This window comes from Silurus aristotelis (genome assembly GCF_946808225.1).
Source record: "Silurus aristotelis genome assembly, chromosome: 1".
Taxonomy (NCBI): Eukaryota; Metazoa; Chordata; class Actinopteri; order Siluriformes; family Siluridae; genus Silurus; species Silurus aristotelis.
Genome location: NC_139574.1, coordinates 43,331,189 through 43,350,689, shown reverse-complemented (window position 1 = coordinate 43,350,689; position 19,501 = coordinate 43,331,189). Strand labels below are relative to the sequence as shown.

General features: G+C 43.0%; 1 protein-coding gene across 2 annotated transcripts; it reads left to right on the top strand.

The window, feature by feature from the left end:
* The first annotated feature begins 2,169 nt into the window (after nucleotides 1-2,169).
* ddc (dopa decarboxylase) lies at nucleotides 2,170-19,341 on the top strand. 2 transcript variants are annotated; one of them, XM_083557197.1, is made up of 14 exons: nucleotides 2,170-2,425; nucleotides 6,568-6,776; nucleotides 8,334-8,447; nucleotides 8,745-8,864; nucleotides 10,719-10,853; nucleotides 11,034-11,177; nucleotides 11,965-12,031; nucleotides 12,121-12,215; nucleotides 14,219-14,286; nucleotides 15,356-15,432; nucleotides 16,707-16,726; nucleotides 17,149-17,247; nucleotides 18,241-18,342; nucleotides 18,683-19,341. In XM_083557197.1, the coding sequence occupies exons 2-14, from the start codon at nucleotides 6,576-6,578 to the stop codon at nucleotides 18,881-18,883; spliced, it is 1,443 nt and encodes a 480-aa protein (XP_083413323.1). In that variant the 5' UTR covers nucleotides 2,170-2,425; nucleotides 6,568-6,575; the 3' UTR covers nucleotides 18,884-19,341. The 2 variants fall into 2 exon arrangements, with proteins under 2 accessions (XP_083413323.1, XP_083413322.1); XM_083557196.1 differs by lacking the exon at nucleotides 2,170-2,425 and adding an exon at nucleotides 4,872-4,946.
* Nucleotides 19,342-19,501: the final 160 nt, after the last annotated feature.

Below are 19,501 nucleotides of genomic sequence, written 5' to 3'. Positions count from 1 at the left end.
AGGAAACCCAGGAGCTGTAAAGCTCGGAGAGTTTACCAGCAGCACCAGCATCTTCTTGAGGTTCTAAGAATCATCCAGTACTTTTTCCAAATATGCTCACATTTCGATTCCATCATTTCCGTATGAGTTGATGGGTATCATAGCTTATTTTATAGGGTATATTTAAGATTGATTTGTTCTTGTTAACTCCAAGGTGGTGCGTCTCCCCTGATAGCTAAGCTAAGCAGGTTCTTCGTGCTGAAGAACATGGTTTAAGTCCTTGCGTAGTGCAACTTTTCGTATTTTTACACGACTTGTAACTTGTATAAACGTAAGTTGGAGTAATAATAATGTTACGAATGTTGTTACTGTTCTAAAAAGTGGAGATTTATGAAGCTGGCTGATGATTGGTGGACTCCAGAACCAGAGTCAATGTCAAATGAACTCAAGAGCAGATTCAAAACCAGAATAGGTTCGAATGTTAGAAACCAAAGCAGTGACCAGAGGTTTCAACGTCTACGGTTTTAGCATGAACAATTGTTCGATGATGATATTGGAGTCTGAATGAGCAAATCTTCATATTGAGTTCTGATAGGAACCTGAGTGGACATGACTGTGATCCTCACCCCCCTCACTGAGGTTGATCGTGCTTAGGTCTCCATACCTAAGCACGTCTGGAGACTCCTTCCATAATGTTCAATATCTTTTAGAAGTGTATGATTGCATGTGATTGGTTAAATAACGTTTAACACAGCGTTCAGCAGACGCCGTTATCCAGAGTGACTTACAAAGTGCTTCCATCAATAAATACATTCTGGAATTATTTTTGGAAAGAGGTTGGTTTGGTGTATAAAGTAACATCAAGTGGAAGTTGGTTCCACAATCGTGGCACCAGAAGAGAAAAGAGTCTTGAAGTACGTCTCCCCCTGTATTCTGAGAGAAGGTGGTGCTGAGAGTTCATTTTTTAGAGGAGCAGTAAAGAGAATGTTGAAAAGTCTGAATATGAGAAACCTGTGTGGATAGACACTGATGCTGATTCATTTTTTTTTATTATTATTATTGATATTGTTTAATTAACGCTTTTGGAAACGGTTGCATGTGGTCGGTGTAAACCTCAGACGTGGCCACTAGGTGGCAGGCAAATACTAGAACAGAGTCTTGTTCATTTTTTAACACCAATAAATGAAAATCTTCTTGCTGCTGCACTGAAACAGGAAAATTTGAGAAATTTCTTACAGTATTCGAATAAAAGTGTAAAAAAATAATGATTTTTTTTTTATCAGCCATAGATTCGATATTGAAATTATTATTATTAATCATCATTTGTTTTATGAAATTATTGAATTATAAAATTTAAACAGCATCAGAATTCATCACATTGTAAAGAACTTTTAAAAAGTGGTAAAAACAATTCTAAATGTGAACTTGCTTTTTTTTATGTTTAAAATACATTTTTTTTTTCCATTTGCATTAATATTTTTTGGTCTGATGAGACTGATGAAGATAAACTGGCGCAGATGGTGTCCAGTATGTGTGGCGACGCCCAAAGAAAACTGTGTCTTGCCTACAGCCAAGCATGGTGGTGGTATCATCATGGTCTGGGGCTGCATGAGTGCTGCTGGTGCTGGGGAACTGGGTTATTGAGGAAAACATGGATGTCCTGTGACATTCTGAAGGAGAACATGACGCCTCTCTTCAGAAAACTGGACCGATCAGCAAACACACCACCAGGATGACAACTGTCTTGCTGAGGAAGCTGAAGTTGATGAAGTGGCCAAGTATGTCTCCAAACCTGAACCCTATTGAGCACCTGTGGGGGGATCCTCAAGAGGAAGGTGGAGAATCTCCATGTTTCTAACATCCAGAAGCTACGTGACGTCATTATGGAGAAGTGGAAGAATCCCAGCAACAACCTGTGCAACTTTGGTGAATCCCGTACCCAGGAGGATTAAAGCAGTGCTGCATAATGATGGTGCTTCACACTTTGGACAGTTTTGACACGTTCACTGGGGGTGTACTTACTTTTGTTGCCAGCTTTATAATGTGTAGTATATTGTATAATGTGTCTATAGTGTTTCTATATATTTTGTAACCATAAAAACGAAAGTTAGCATTAATGTGTGTGTGTGTGTGTGTGTGTGTGTGTGTGTGTGTGTGTGTGTGAGTGAGACAGAAAGCGAGTAGGATCTCATTAACTCCTTGTGAATCAGCTCTTCCTGCTGTGCCACGCTCTGATTGGCTGAGGGAAAAGTGCGCTCCGCAGATAAAGACCCCGGCTCCTGTATTCCACTTTGCTCTGGATGTGTGTGTATATGTGTGTGTGTGTGTGTGTGTGTGTGTGTGTGTGTGTGTGTATATGAGTAAAAAAGGTGAGAGTTAATACCAGAAAAGAAGGAAAAGGGAGGACTCTGTCTTTTTATTTTTTTTTTTTTTTTTTATTGACACTGTAAGTACACTGTTGCATGGACAAGCGCAGCAAAGCTCTATTTGTGTGTGTGTGTGTGTGTGTGTGTGTGTGTGTGTGTGTGTGTGTGTGTGTGTGTGTGTGTGTGTGAGCACGAGAGAGAGAGATCACACTTGTTGAATGTTCAAGTCGGGGAGCAAGGTTCAGATGCAGTCTGTGTTTATGGTGAATTTATTGCCTTTTTCGAGCAATATGGTTTTCTAATACTGTGTGTGTGTGTGTGTGTGTGTGTGTGTGTGTGTGTGTGTGTGTGTGTGTGTGTGTTTTGTCTAAACATATGTGTACGGCTAAAAAAAATAATGTAGGCTGCATGCATTATTTATTAAATAACAATATACTGTATTTTTGTAACGCTCAAAAAAAAGTATTCACAGGATTTGTGTGTGTGTGTGTGTGTGTGTGTGTGTGTGTGTGTGTGTGTGTGTGTGTGTGTGTGTGTGTGTGTGTGTGTGTGTGGAGTCATGGGTCCTTCTGAGAGGTTTAAGAGCGTTAACGTTATTTGCCATCAGGTAATCAAATAGATCTGTAGCCCTGTGGGTGAGCTGATGACCTCTCTCTCTCTCTCTCTCTCTCTCTCTCTCTCTCTCTCTCTCTCTCTCTCTCTCTCACACACACACACACACACACACACACACACCTGCATTAGTGTGTATTAACGTGGATTAGAAAGTGGAGACAGCACACCATGGCAGATTATTCCCCAGGGTCATCCCTTCTTTAGGACGCTTCTTAAGGAGGTTTTTTAAGGTTTGGAAAGAAGAAGCAAAAAGAAAAAAAAAAGAAAAACCATTTCTGAAATAATCCGATCAAATGAAATGTTGGTTTTAGGAAGATAATCTGTGTTTTCTAAGGACACGCCCTGAAGCATTTTTTATTTTATGGTCGGTTTGTGATAGGTGGGTTGAGATTAAAAGGTGGGTGGCAACATAGGTAAGTAGGTGTATGTATGTAGGTAGGTAAGTGGGTAGATGTGTATGTAGGTGGGTGCAGAAGTGGGTGGGTGGGGAGGTGGGAAAGTGGGGAAGTGGGAAAGTGGGGAAGTGGGTGGGTGGGGAGGTGGGGAAGTGGGGAGGTGGGGAGGTGGGAAGGTGGGGAGGTGGGAAAGTGGGGAAGTGGGTATGTGGGGAAGTGGGGAGGTGGGAAGGTGGGGAAGTGGGTAGGTGGGGAAGTGGGTAGTTGGGGAAGTGGGGAAGTGGGTAGTTGGGGAAATGGGGAGGTGGGGAAGTGGGTAGTTGGGGAAGTGGGGAGGTGGGGAAGTGGGGAGGTGGGGAAGTGGGTAGTTGGGGAAGTGGGTAGTTGGGGAGGTGGGGAAGTGGGGAGGTGGGGAAGTGGGTAGTTGGGGAAGTGGGGAGGTGGGGAAGTGGGTAGTTGGGGAAGTGGGAAGGTGGGGAAGTGGGGAGGTGGGGAAGTGGGTAGTTGGGGAAGTGGGGCGGTGGGGAAGTGGGTCGTTGGGGAAGTTGGGAAGTGGGTAGTTGGGGAAGTGGGTCGTTGGGGAAGTGGGGAGGTGGGGAGGTGGGGAAGTGGGTAGTTGGGGAAGTGGGGAGGTGGGGAAGTGGGTAGTTGGGGAAGTGAGGAAGTGGGTCGTTGGGGAAGTGGGGAAGTGGGTAGGTGGGGAAGTGGGTAGTTGGGGAAGTGGGGAGGTGGGGAAGTGGGTAGGTGGGGAAGTGGGGAAGTGGGTAGTTGGGGAAATGGGGAGGTGGGGAAGTGGGTAGTTGGGGAAGTGGGGAGGTGGGGAAGTGGAGAAGTGGGGAGGTGGGGAAGTGGGTAGTTGGGGAAGTGGGTAGTTGGGGAGGTGGGGAAGTGGGGAGGTGGGGAAGTGGGTAGTTGGGGAAGTGGGGAGGTGGGGAAGTGGGTAGTTGGGGAAGTGGGAAGGTGGGGAAGTGGGGAGGTGGGGAAGTGGGTAGTTGGGGAAGTGGGGCGGTGGGGAAGTGGGTCGTTGGGGAAGTTGGGAAGTGGGTAGTTGGGGAAGTGGGTCGTTGGGGAAGTGGGGAGGTGGGGAGGTGGGGAAGTGGGTAATTGGGGAAGTGGGGAGGTGGGGAAGTGGGTAGTTGGGGAAGTGAGGAAGTGGGTCGTTGGGGAAGTGGGGAAGTGGGTAGGTGGGGAAGTGGGTAGTTGGGGAAGTGGGGAGGTGGGGAAGTGGGTAGGTGGGGAGGTGGGGAGACCAGTAGATAAGTCACTCTATTCATCCCAGAGGGTAAATGAATAGAGCAGCAGAAAGAGTTACAGGTAAACTAGAAATAATTTACATTATAAATGAAACATAAGCAAATAACTATAAATATATAAATGTAAAAAAGACAGAGTGTTAAAGTTTGAGGAAGTGCAGTGAAACCCTGAAACATGAGCAGACTTGAGGTGTTATTGAAGAAGATGTTCACTACAAACATGAACCCTAGTAAACCTCAGTGATTAACTTGCGTAACAGAAGTAAAACACAGTAAACACAGTGCTTTGGGTGTGAATTATGGAATCACACGTTACTTGTTCAGTGAGCAGGACCTGGGTGAGTTTTGAGAGGAAATGCTCAGCAGGTTATTACGCTTGATACACCAGTATCTTCGGCACGTGTTACATTGTGAGTGTGTGTTTGCTACCGCAGCAGTTTCAAAGTCGAAGGACAAAGGTCGTCCGGTTTCTTAGTACTACAACATGGTGTTTTTCCTTAAGAAGTCGAAGAGAAAGAAAAACAAATTATTCTGCCGAGAGAATTATGGCTGTAAAGTAAACAATAACAGGAATTTCAATGGTTTCATGGATCCTTCATGGAAATTAGCCGCTGGATATTGTGAATAATTAATGAATAATATGGTCATTCATTCACTGTTTGGAGAAAATAGCAGGATTCCTGGCTGATGTGTTCGGCGTCCATTACATTTTTTTGTTTGTTTGCTGTCAATTGATGGTAACCGGGTCGTCTAGACGTCCCAAGAGTCCTGTCCCTATTTGCTCAGTGTTCCCCAACGTGGAGCAGATTTGGAATACATTGTCTTAGAAAAAATTTTCATCCAAACCAATATTTGTTAATAGCGAATAGTCAAATATACCAATAAGTGAACCAATAGGTTTGAAGCTGGGGGAGTATTGGGAGGGACGGAGGGGGAGTCTGTAAGTGTATATGTGTATATAGAGCAGGATCTCGTTAGGTTTAGGTTATAGGTGTGGGAGGAACCAGCTCTCGAGGTGAGTGCAATTCAGCTATTGATCTGAAGTTCATTCTATAACGATGGTGTTTCATATAATAATAATAATAATAATAATAATAATAATAATAATAATAATAATGTGGCATAAAAAAATAAAGAAACTTTTTCCGGATTGCTATCAGGTGATATTTTTTTTGCTTTGTATCTGTGATGTTTATCAATTTTTTATAGTTAATTTTTTCCCTATTTTTATACTTTAAGTATTAATTTTTTGTATTTAGTATTTTAGAGCCTTTGTGATTTTTTTTTTTCTTGCATTTGGTATGCAGCTGATTTTTGTTCAAAAGTCTCAAAAATGTATGGACACCAGACTATAAGCTTGGCATGTGACTCAAACATCTACATTTAGTCCTCATTTGTGGTCATAATGAGCTCCACTCTTCTGGGAAGATTTTGTGGAGATTCGTTTGAGATTCATTCAGTTACAAGGGTGTTCGATTTTTCACATCGCCCAACCCATAACAAGCAGATCTTCATGGAGCAGGCTTTGTGCACAAATATCATGCTGGAACACGTTTTGGAAATAAAGATTTTGTAATTTGGCGTTCGAAGGAACTTAAATAGGGAAATATATTCCATATGCATATATTCCTGACACAAAAGTATTCGGATATCTGACCTTTCCCGACTTTTCCACTCCAAACTTGAACTAGAAAACCCGAACTTGTTCCAGTGGGACAATTTGTGCACAAAAACAGCTCCCTGAAGATTTGCTTTCCATAGGATGGTAGCTCTAAACCTTATTGAAGACCTTTGGGATGAATTGAAACTCACCTACATCACTTTAACACCATTGTGGAGAAATAAATCTCCACAAATCTCTGGAACATCTTCCGAGAAGAGCTTTTTATAACACCAAAATGGGTTTTAGTAGTACAGCTTCCTATCCTCAAAAACTTTTCCTGCGTCCACGCGCTCCAGGTGTGAAGATGGACGTCGCCGAGTTCCGCAAGCGAGGGAAGGAGATGGTGGACTACATAGCAGACTACTTGGAGAACATTGAGAAGAGGCAGGTTTACCCTGACGTGGAGCCGGGCTACCTGCGTGCCCTCATTCCTGACAGGGCTCCTGACGAGCCGGAGACTTTTGAAGACGTGGTTAAGGACATCGAGAGGGTCATCATGCCTGGGGTGAGTTTGGAGCTCCTACTGAGCTCTTTATTGGAGCTTCTGCAGTGTTGCTGCATTTAGAGTGATTTTTTGTTCACACTGAAATACGGAATGGGAAATAAGATGGGAAACACGAGGGTTTTTACACACCTGCGTTAGTGTTTGCTTTCCGTTTACTCCCAAATAGTTCGAATTCATTGTTCCCCTTGGAGCCGTTTCAGGCCCTCAAGTCCACGAATGACTAATTCTTGGAAAATTCCATTGCGGATCTGCGCTGTGGTTCTTTCCCATGCATGGAATCACTTTTAAACAAGAAAAGAAACAAAAGAAAGGATTCAATATTCACTTCTCATGTTAAGTCAAGTCAAGTTTATTTCTATTGTGCTTTTCACAATTGGGATCGTCTCAAAGCAGCGTTACGGATGTGTGTTTATCTCTGATGAGCAGCCTGGGGATGAAAGAAAAACTCCCTTAGATGTTATGAGAAAGAAACTTTGAGAGGAACCAGATATAAAAGCAGAACCGCATCCTCATTTGGGTGACATCAAGAGTGTGATTATAGTCTTTAAACACTGGAGTGTGTGATTATGAGTGATGTTCTTTCTACAGTCGGATGGAACCAGAAGCTACTGGGCAACTCATAAAATAGCTCAACATCTGAGATCATCACAGATCCAAAACCAGCTTCTCCATGCCAGAGCCTTTAAACACTCGAAAAGCTCCAGTGTCCAAACTCCACATGAAGTGGGATCCAATTGGCGCTGGTGCGTCTCTAGATGGTTCAGGATGTTTGTGGGCATCTACTTCTTTAAAGGTTCACAATCTTCATGAGGAGGGACGTGACTGGAGCTGGAGCAACCTCAGGATGCCTCGGGATGGGGAGAGAAAGAGAAGCAGTGGAGAGGAATTAGCGTAGCTACTGTTCATGATATTAAGTTGATAATGTGCATTTGATCAGATGTTCTGGAGCACAAGGTTATGATGTGTGATGTGTGTTATGTGTAGAACTCACTAAAAACATACGTCATTAATCTGCACTTAAACTGGGAGAGTGTGTCTGAACCCCAAACACTGTCAGGAAGACTGTTCCAGAGGTTAGGAGCTAAATGTGAGAATGTTCTACCACCTTTAGTGGACTTTGCTATTCTAGAAGCCCAGAGTTTTGAGATCTCAGGGAGCGTGACGGATTGTAGCATGTTAAAAGACTGGAGAGATACATGGGGGCCAAACCATTTAGTGTTTTGTAGGTAAGTAGCAGTAGTTTGTAGTGGATTTGAGGATTAGAACATATGCAGGTTGAAATGCTGGAGCATCTGTGTACAGGTGTTTGGGCCGTGTTCTGTAGTGTTTAAAGACTATAATCACACTCTTGATGTCACCCAAATGAGGATGAGGTTCTGCTTCTGGTTCCTCTCAAGGTTTCTTCCTTATAACATCTAAGGGAGTTTTTCCTTCACCACAGTCTCCATGGTGCTCATCAGGGATAAACACACACCATTCACCTTCACTGTTACATTCTGTAAAGCTGCTTTGAGACGATGACAAAAGATTTTGTGTTTTGTGATATTGTTTTTTCAGGTCACCCACTGGCACAGTCCATACTTCTACGCCTACTTCCCCAGTGCTAATTCTTTTCCTGCCTTGCTAGCAGACATGCTGTCAGGGGGAATCGGCTGCATCGGCTTCTCCTGGGTATTTACCTTTTTTAATATCCATCCATCCATTCATCCATCCATATGTTTAACCATCTATGGTTTTGTTTGCTTGTCACCCTTCCTTCCTTTCTCCTTCCCATCCGTCCATCCATCCCTTCACCTTTCCATCTTTCCGCCCATCCATCCTTCCTTCCTTCCACAGCATATTTGACTTCTCTCCAGATCTCCATGAGCTATTATTGACCCCATTCTTTCTTTTTTTTTTTGTCAATCACTTCTCTTTTGTACTTCCTCCTTTCCTTCCTTCGCTCATCTGTCCTCTGTTGTGTCTCAGGCGGCAAGTCCAGCCTGCACTGAGCTGGAGACGGTGGTGATGGACTGGCTGGGGAAGATGCTGAAGCTTCCCGAGGAGTTTTTGGCCGGAACGGAGGGCAAAGGAGGAGGCGTGATTCAGGTGAGCTCCCAAAACCGCTCCATTTCCAGACGTTTTACGGTGAGCGGAGAAGCTTCTCAGTGTGTGCAACCTTATGGAGGATGGAGAAACAAACCCTGGGAGATGTTTACCAAAGTTTTAAGGGTTTCCAATGTCAGAAATTTGTCCCAGTCATTGGTAAAGCTGTGTCTCCACTGACACCTTTGTATTTAAACCAGCTTCAGCTGAATTCTCCATTCTGATTGGTCAGAAGGTACTATATATATATATATATTTAAAAAAAAATTCTCAGAAGTTTGTGGAAACCTGACCATAAGATTCCATTCTATTCCACATTTAGTGTGCTGTTCTGATGAGCTCCACTCTTCTTGGAAGATGTTCCTCTAGATTTTCTGGCGATTTTGCCTCAAGAGCTTCCATAGAACGTCCCTGTTATTGATTTATTCCCCCATGTGTTTGAGTGTTTTCTTTCTAACTCTGAAATTGATCGTGTTTCGCCCCGAGGCGGGTTTTTTTCCGCTCAATTGTGACACCGGGGACAGGCGAGCGATTACGTTTTAACCACCTGGAAGAAATCCATCAAGGACGCATGCTGGAGAGCGGCGTCTGCTCACTCAAACGCCAATTTGTTGCGAATTGCGAGTGTTTATATGGATGGAAATGGGCTTTTAGTGCGTCACCTATAGACGAGACGCGGCGGCCCGACACGAGCACAAATGACCTTAATGTCCGAGTCGGACGTCATGACGGATCTTTTTATGGCGTGAGCACGTGCGTCTCCTCGTCCTCCTCCTCCTCCTCCGGCTTCTGTTTTGTCCTTTTCAGTGATGCTCACTATGGAAACCGACAGCGCTCACTTCCTGTTGAAGGGAGTCGATGCTTGATGTAATTGATGCTCAGAGTGGTGATGAAATTTACATGTAATAATGTGGAAACTAAAACGGGCTTTTATTCCGTCCCTGATTATTGTCTGGACTTACTACATACACACATACACACAATAGGCACCATCAGACTTTACTAACACCCCATAAGCGAAAACGGTCACGTATCCACACGGGCGGGATCAATTGCAACAAAACCTTCTGACCAATCAGAATCAAGAATCCCAGTTGTCTAATTATCTATCTTAGAATAATGTAAAATTTTTCTGCGTGCGAGCGTGTGTGTGTGTGTGTGTGTGTGTGTGTGTGTGTGTATGTGTGTGTGTGTGTGATCAAAGAGGGATCAAAGAAAAGGCCTAGCTCACAGCCAGCTGATTCAACACGTGTAAATAGAGGTTGAATTGGTGCAGCTCTCCACTTACTGATAGACAATTGGGAGTGTGTATGTGTGTGTGTGTGTATGTGTGTGTGTGTGTGTGTGTGAGAGAGATATATAAATATATATATATAAATGATGACGACTGATGACTATATTATAATAAATTTGTTACATATTTTAATTTACATTTAAATAATTGGAAACATAATTTACATACATTTTTGTTACAATCTGTGTTTGTTATTTTGTTCTCATTTTTGCTGTAAATTATTGTTCATTTCGATTTTTGTTATAATTTACATGTCATATTGAATTTTTTTTTAATTTTATTATAATTTATAAATTAAGCATCTGAAAAAAAATCTAAAAATAGATAATGTTGGGGAAATAATGATTTGAACCCCTGCTGAGTTAGTAAATTTACCCCCTGACAATAAATGGTGGCTACAATTCAACGCTATGAAATGTTCTGTTTGCGCGACTTTAATAACTAGCAATGCTACAATTCTGGGTCGGAAAAAATCAACAAATCTTGTCAGGTAGCCGTGTTAGCAAAATGCACTATGATTAACACTTCCTGCTTTTTTTAAATTTTTTTTTAATGTATTTCAGGGAACTGCTAGCGAGGCGACTTTAGTAGCGCTTCTCGCCGCTCGCGCCCGAATTGTGAAACGGGTCAAAGCTGATCATCCCGAGTGGACCGAAGTGGACATCATGAACAAACTGGTGGCCTACGCCTCAAATCAGGTGGGAGATTTCACACACAGGCCACTTTATCCAAGATTACTTCCTGGTTAGGTTTTGTTTGACCACGCCCTTTTCCCCACAACATGGTAGGCTACAATGCAATATTATACAATATTATTATTATGAGATTGTGGTCAGACGAATCAATGGTTCGGAAAGTGATATTTAAATACCATTCAGGCTCATTCATCCGTGGAGAGAGCGGGTCTAATCGGAGGCATGAAAATGAAAAAACTTCCCACCGACAGCAAGTTCTCGGTGAGAGGAGAGGCGCTGAGGAACGCCATCGAGGAGGACAAAGCGGCAGGACTCATCCCTTTCTTCGTAAGTTAACACACACTGGCAGTACGTAACACACCTATGTAGAAGGGTTTTACTTTTCTTCCAATGTTTTTTTTTTCCACCTTTTTTTATTGTATTTTATTGAATTGTATTATTTTATTTTATTTTTTTAAACAATTTATTAATTTCCATATTCATTATTTTCCTCCAGAACCTGAAATGTAAATAATTTGATAGGGGTTTTTTTGTACACAGTGAATTAATTTATTCAATAATTAAAAAGTTTTTTATTTTGGGCAAAATCACCGTTTTATCAGAGTTGAATAATAGAAAGTTATGCATCATCCAATCTTTTAATTCTTTAACACACTCAGTTAACCTGGTCCATTGAGAAGTTTCACCAGTTTTTGAGGAGATACAGTATATAGCTGGGTGCCATCAGCTGATCCCATGCCTTCTAATAATATTTCCCAAAGGAAGCATGTATATTGTGAACAGCAGGGGTCCTAGAACTGAACCTTGTGGTACCACATAATTTAGACACCTGAAACCTGACTGAAACTTTTTAAAGATATTGTTCTCTTGTAAGAAGGAACTGGGCAGACACAATCTTTTCTAGATTCTTAGACATAAACAGAAGGTTTGAAATGGTTCTGTAACTTGATAGTTCCTCTTAATGAGGGCTTTAATAACTGCCAACTTGAGGGGTTTAGGGACGTGACCTAAAGATAGTGAGGAGTTAATAATATTGAGAAAAGGCTCACCAGCTGTATGTAACACTTCTTGGTTGTTTTCCTCATTGTCTTTTGTTCAAATCCTTTCTCGGCAGCTTTGTGCCACCCTGGGGACGACTCCATCCTGCGCGTTTGACTGCATCACTGAGCTCGGACCCATGTGTGAGTACACGTTAGCTCGTGAACACACCCGCTCGTGGTAATAACGTCGTCGGCACGTCGATCAAGGACTGTTTTTTTTCCCGCCGCAGGTAACATAGAGGGAATCTGGATGCACATCGACGCCGCCTACGCGGGAAGCGCGTTCATCTGCCCTGAGTTCCGACCTCTCCTGCATGGCATCGAGGTGAGGGGAGGAGTCGGGGGCGTCGGTGCTTTGTGAATGTCTTAGTAGGTTTTCCTCCACAGGAAAGTTTTTAGGGATTTCCCTTGTATTGTTTTTAAAAGGACGTTTACAGCTACTATAGCGTAAGTGAACGACGGACAAAGTGCCGATGGCTCTCAACAACCTGGGTATCGTGTCTCGTAGACCAAAGATCCCCAACCACCAGTCGGTCACAAGAACGTTCTGGAGAAAATCTGTATTCTATAGATTTTATAGACACTAAAAAAACTAAAATTATGACTTGTATCCAAAATACAGCAAAGGTCACATGGCCAAACCTCATTTGTTTAATAGGTGGCGATACATTAGCTAATTGGCTAATGGGTCAACCCACCAAAACCCTCCATACACAGCCTCCTGAAAAAAGTTTGGAGTTATTCCGCAACGCAATGAGGTCCACAGATTCATTACTAATTCATTCAGAACTAATATTACAATGAATTCATAAACCTTCCAAGGAAAATGAGTTATGAATGAATGCTAGCACCTGACCACGCTGCGTGGTCCCGGTATCACCAAACCTGCCACTCTTAGGACCCCCCTTGAGCAAGGCCCTTTACTTGCTGTGTTCCAGGGGCACTGTAACATGGCTGACCTCAGCGTCCTAACATCCCTGGAATAGGCGACAATTCCCTGTGGGATTAATACATTATTTTTATATAAAAGCTAATTTTCCCAGCACTTTTGTTGGCTCCCCTTGGTGTTCCGCTTCCCGCTCTGGTTTTCCAACATGAATTACTGATTGAAAGCAGCACATCAGGCTAATACGATTTATTTTGTGCAGCATTTTACCTTTTACTTGCTAGTTTTTTTCTTTCTGGCTAGTTTGCTTTTGCTACTTAGATCTAATTTCCAGCACTTTGTTAGTTCGTTGGGTTCTATTTCCCAACCCAGTATCAGCGTCTCAATGCCAAACTCAAATAATATTTCATTATTTTCCTGCTTTCCTGTTTTATTTCATCAGCTAGTTTCCTTTGCTAGCTAGCCGCTTTCCCGATCATCCAAATCCTCTCCAGACCCATACGAATGGTGTGTTTACACTGGGAAATCATTTTGCCCCTATTTGCTTATTGAAATCGGTCAAGCAAAGGGCAGAACGACGCCTTCTTTGACGCGTGTGCATCCGTGTGCGCGTGCAACTGAAAAGTATTCAAATGTCAAATCCGATGCAATGAGTTATGTGAGGAAAAATCGTCTGGAAATTAGAGAGGCTTGACGTTGCCCCGGCGCCCAGCAGAGTATTGTGGAGATAAGGCTAAAGTAATTTCCTGAGGCGCACACAGACCTTTAGATAAGCCCCTCCCTTCTCCCTCCATAACAAAATCTCTGTTTATAAGCAGCAGTTCAAACAATGCTGCCTGGCGTTTACGGTCGTTTTGAAAAGGCCCTGGTCTTTATCAGAAAAGCCGAATGACAGCGCCATGCCGTTTCCTTTATCGGGACCCGGTTGCCAGGAAGCAAATAGGATGTCCTCGCATGGCAACAATCATGGGTTCCTATGTCCACGGGTTTGTTCTCGGACCCGCAGTCCAGCCCATGGTGTAGCAGATGGAGAGGATATTGAGCAGGAGACGCCTGGGCAAATAGATCAGGAGACAGATAAGGAGACGGATGGAGGGCAGGTGGGACGGCTGATTAAAGCCAGAAGCGTCAGGACCTAGGACGAGGGCCCACAACGACCCGTGTGCGTATCGTTTCTAACGATCGACAACTTCCTGTATTACAACAATCATAATGCACTGATTTGCGAGGTCACAACCATTAAAAATGGCCGATCTACCTAAATTAAATATGACGATCCTGAAATGCTGGTTCAGGTCACCACTTACCGGCAAAATTTGTCTTGATGTGTAAAGTATTTTGGGGGTGGGGGTGCAATTATTAGGATATATATATATGTGTGTGTGTGTGTGTGTGTGTGTGTGTGTGTGTGTGTGTGTGTGTGTGTGATATTTATTTTTCAGTTTGCCGACTCTTTCAACTTCAACCCTCACAAGTGGATGCTGGTGAACTTTGACTGCTCTGCTATGTGGTATGATTTCTTATCAATATATACATACACACACACAATAGTTGGTGGACACCCGACCATAATCATGGTACAGTATGTGAATCTTCCTAAACATCTCGTTCCATATTTAGTGTCCATTTGCTGCTATAATAAGCTCCACTCTTCTGGGGAGATGTTTCACCAGATTTTATGGAGATTTGTGTGAGATTCATTTAGCTACTAGAAGGGTGTTAGTAAAGTAAGTCAGTGACCGATGTAGGTGGAACCCATGGAAAGTATTTGGGTTCCATGTATCCAGGTGTTCCACTACCTCTGGTCCATGTATTGCACACTTGTACAGTTTCATATTCACGTCGGTGAGCAGAGACTCTTATTAGTCTTTCCGATCCCTGAAAAAAAGCAGGAAGACAAATCCAGCTGCTGCAGCTGTCAGCGCCGGACACACAGGATATGAGACAGACAGGGACGGGGACGCGTGAGGAGGCGTATTTCGGCTTCAGATAAATATTGCTGCTGTCATATCGTTTTGATCCCGAGCCATAAAAAAAAAAAATAACGGGTAAATTTCAAACCGCACATATTTGCTGCTGAATTCTCGATCCTGATTGGTCAGAAGGCAAGAGATCCCGGTTTGTTGTTGCTATAGAAACGCCTTTAATCGCAGGTGTCTGGTGGCACGTTTTCTATATGAAACGTGTGATTTCGTTACTAAATGTCGTTTAGTTGTTGAGTTTTTGCCTTCCAGCTACCGGAAATCCGTTTGAGCTCCGCCTCCACTAAGCCCCGCCTTTCCTTTCATTCTAAACATGGACTCCTCGTTATTATTCAGTTTATTATGGAAGGAGTCTCCAGTTTCAGGGTTTGGGTTCCGCTAGATTTTTTGTGCCTAAAGTCAGGTGCTGATGTATTTCTATAGCAGGAGATCTTCCACATCGTTCAACCCCATGGAAAGCTTATCTACATGGAGCATCATCATGCTGGAACAAGTTTGCGTCTCCTAGTTCAAGTGAAGGCAAAATTTCATGCTACCTCCAACGAGACAAAAGATGCCTGGATCAGATGTTTTAAAAATATTCCCAATGTCTTTCAGGGTGAAAAGAAGAGCTGATGTTATCGGGGCATTTAAGATGGATCCACTTTATCTGAAGCATGACCACCAAGAGTCAGGTGTTTCTACTGCACCCATCCACAAACACGAACGCTAACACTGCAAATAGCATCTTAGCTCCTCACAATATTTTAAATACATTTGTGCACCTTCCAATTGATCCCAAAGGTCTTCGATAGGGTTTTGGAGGTCTATAGCAGGAGTTTAAATGAAGGGGGAAATTTCATGCTAGCGCATCTATAGACGTCCTGTACAAGTGTGTGGACAAGTGTCCCCGAGCCAGACTTCAGTATATGATGTCAGGCCAACATGGCCGCTCATCCTGAGACCAGTTTGGGTCAAGGACATAGACCTGATAGTAAAGGAGTCGTGGAAGAGTTAGCTCATGCTAGCTTGCTAGTTTGCAAAGAAATCGAGCGAATACAGGAGTCATTTGTAAGCGATTCGTTCATTTTCGACTGAGTAAAAACGTCAAAATCCACGTAGGTCATTTCCAGGAAACAGAATCCAGTCGCCGACTCTTCTAGTCGGTCGTTTTTTTGTCACGTGACTCTCACAGACGCTATGCCGGTATATTCATCAATTTTCGGAACTACAGTCGGTGTGTGTAGACGTGTTGGAGGATCTTGGAAGTCTCTAAAATGACCAGATCTTCCCATCACTAATACAGTGAAAATGCTAATACGCTAAAACACCTGAAGAACCAAACCAGTTTCAACCCCCAACCCTCCCCCCTCCCCCCCTCCCCCACCTTACATTATGTTCGGAGACGAGAAAAAGTTGCTTGTTTATCTACAGCTGGATCTCTCCTCGCTTGTCCATCACCCCCCTCCTCCTCATCCTCCTCCTCCTCCTTAGTGAAACAGCACACTCTAATTACCCATCATGCTCCGCTCTGCCTTTTTGCCCGTCTTCCATTAAGAGCACAAAAGCGTCTCGGTGAGAAACACAGCTGTGCAGCTGCAGCCGGGCCTCTAATTGCGCTGACAGCAATACAAAAAGGGGGGGCGGGTTTGGCCGTGTCTGTCCGAACGTACACACACACACACACACACACACACACACACACACACACACACACACACACACACACTTCACAGGCCGATTCATAGCTAGCGCACAAAACCCACTCCCACTCCATACAACAGGCGCTAATGAAGTTACGAAGCAGCGCTCCAGGCTTTTCTGCCTTATAAGGAGTGTAACGGCTATGACATCACTAGCGGCCACACAAACACACACACACACACACACACACACTTTTTATGGATAAAAAACCCCCCAAAATGCCAGGATGTATTGAACATAAACATTGTTGTTTTTTCTTTTCCAGGAATAGTGACGGATTATAGAGTAAGTACTTTGAATATATATATAATATATATGTTTTATTGGGTTGCCAGGTATAAAATCATCACATATTAGGGCAAAAAGAGAGCGATAAAAAGGCTTTTTTTCCCCCGGGCCTGTTGCGGGTCACTGTGGTGTGCACGCATTTCTGCATCTGTATTTTCCTGGATAGACTTTCTGCACTTTCTTTAACAATAAATAATGAAGTTAAATAACCCTGGCAACCCGAGAAGTAATTCGAATCGATCGTATAGTTTCTATCATATAGAATAGTAATATACAGAACTAGCGCACGCTAATTCGAACAGGAAGAGCGACATGTTCTGCCGTCTTGTTTTTTTTTTTTATTTTGTGTCTTTTTTCAAGCGAAGAACCTTTTCGTTCGCATGTGTTCATGTGTCATCTCCGATCTTGTCTCCCCGCAGCACTGGCAGATCCCTCTGGGTCGAAGGTTCCGCTCGCTGAAGCTGTGGTTCGTGTTGCGCATGTACGGACTGCGAGGTCTGCAGCAGCACATCCGCACGGTAATCGCTCCCGGAGCTGACCTGTCAATCAAATCAGATCTCCGACGTCATCCGGGGCCCATTTCCCTGTCCAGCCGTAGCGTCTGCGTCTCTGGAAAATGCGTTTACATGCCATAATTCCTGTTCTTATAAATAAATACATGTACAATTCAGATGTTATGCTGCAGTATGAATTATAGTTTTATGCCACTTAAAGCCTTTGGAATGGAAGATCTGGAAGATCTTGAGTGGCCTGCTATAGAGCTCGAAACCCAATTGAAGACCTTCTGGGATGCACCCCAGGCACTTTATTAACTGGCTGAATGCATCTCCACAAAATCTAGTGGAACATCTTCCTAAAAAAAGAGTGGAGCTTATTGGAAGAGCAGATAGGGAATAAATGTGGAATTAAATGTTCACAAAAAAGATCAGGTCAGGTGTCCACAAACATTTGGTCTTATCGTATAACTGTTCTGTTGAATATTCTATAAAGCTGCACCTTTTGGTCGTCACTACGGTTTTCTTTGAGCTCCCCCAATAGTTTTCTGGAGTAATCTGGATTTTCAATATCTAGAGCGTGGCTAAGATTTGTGGCTAACACCCATTTATGGCCGTTCTTAATCACATGGACACGAAAAAATTTTTTTACGATGAGGTTTCAAGAGAAAACTGAAGCACAGGACAATGCTGCCACCTGCTGGACATGTCTTGTTAAAGCCTTATTAAAATTTGGAAATAGATGGAAAATTATTATTTAGAATATGGAAAAATATGAGACATGATGTAGGTGTTTTGATGTTCTTTTCTGGAAAGATGTTCCGCTACATTTCGTGGAGATTTGTGGAAATTCATTCAGCCTATATATGATGGTAGTAGATGTAGGTGAGGAGGCCTGGGGTGCAGTCATCGTAAAATATTCAATAGGGTTTACATCCATATTGATTACCGTATATCAGTGTACTGTCTCTCTAATCTTAACCGTTTACTACAAATTAATTTCCATCCTTTTTCCAGCAAGTTGCTCTGGCGAAGGAGTTCGAGAGTTTTCTTCTAGCCGATGAACGCTTTGAGATCTGCGCCGAAGTGGTGCTTGGCCTGGTCTGCTTCAGATTAAAGGTGGGATTATATTTATAAATATAAATATATATAATTATACTTTAAATTCTTTGTATCAAATATTATGCAATATTATTTTATATATTATTTCACCAAGCGGCCATTTTTATTTCAAATTAGTTTTAAATGATAAACTGTTGATGTTTACACGTTAATAATAATAACAACAGGTGTGCAAAATCAAGCAAACAAAAAAAAGTGCGTAACGCTGCACTCTGGTGGTCTGTAGAGGAATTGCCTCACACACCAATATTATGTACAGTTGTCCATAAACGTTTGGTCATACCTACGTAGATAGAAATGTCCTTGATATGAAATATGACGGGGTTTTTTTGCACAGGGTTCGAACGAGCTGAACGAAACCCTGCTGAAGAACATCAACAGCGCTCGCAGGATTCACCTCGTGCCGTGCCAGCTGGGGGTGGTTTTCGTGCTGCGCCTGGCCGTGTGCGCTCGTACCACCGAATCGAGACACATCCGCGAGGCCTGGACTCACATCAGCCGACTGGCGTCCGAGGTCCTCGCTGAGAACCGATCCTGAGCACCAGAGCTCCAGAGCTCCAGGCTTATTATTCTATCTCTCACACACATCGTGTTGCTGCAAATCCTTCCTCATAAATATATATATAAGTGTGTGTGTATGTGTGGGTGGGTGGGTGTGAAATCCAAAATGTCTATTACCAAAACAAACAAACAAAAAAAAGATTCAGTACTGAATGAATCCAAAGAGTGGAGTATTTGAAACGATCATTTCAGCTGCTAAAGGAACAACATTCCGAGGAAAAGTCCCGGGAATCATTTAGTCATGGTGTTATTATGTACCGTAACCTGGTGTCGGATGCATGTTGTTGTTGTTGTTGTGGTGGTGTTGTGTGATTGGCAGGCGCGCACAAACACTGTCAAAGTTCAATATCGTCCTCAAGATGAGCTTGTTTTCATCTACAGGGGATTTGATTTGGGATCTGGGGTAGTGGAAATAAAATAAAAGATAAATATTAACGCGTTATTCCTTTTTTTTTTTTTACCCCTCTATAAAATGCTACACGGCATCGTCATGGATCTCACCATCCACTCGAGCTAGGAGACTAAAAACCTGCTCCAGCTCCATGAAGCTAGTGGGCTTTAAACCCTATTCCTAAATCTGGTAGAACATCTTCCC

What these genes read in the sequence shown, in the direction of transcription:
- ddc (XM_083557197.1), top strand. Translation starts at nt 6,576, where the DNA reads ATGGACGTCGCCGAGTTCCGCAAGCGAGGGAAGGAGATGGTGGACTAC. An exon ending in AAGGAGGAGGCGTGATTCAG is followed by an intron (nt 8,865 to 10,718) that starts GTGAGCTCCCAA and finishes AATGTATTTCAG; the next exon opens with GGAACTGCTAGCGAGGCGAC. An exon ending in CACTGAGCTCGGACCCATGT is followed by an intron (nt 12,032 to 12,120) that starts GTGAGTACACGT and finishes TTCCCGCCGCAG; the next exon opens with GTAACATAGAGGGAATCTGG.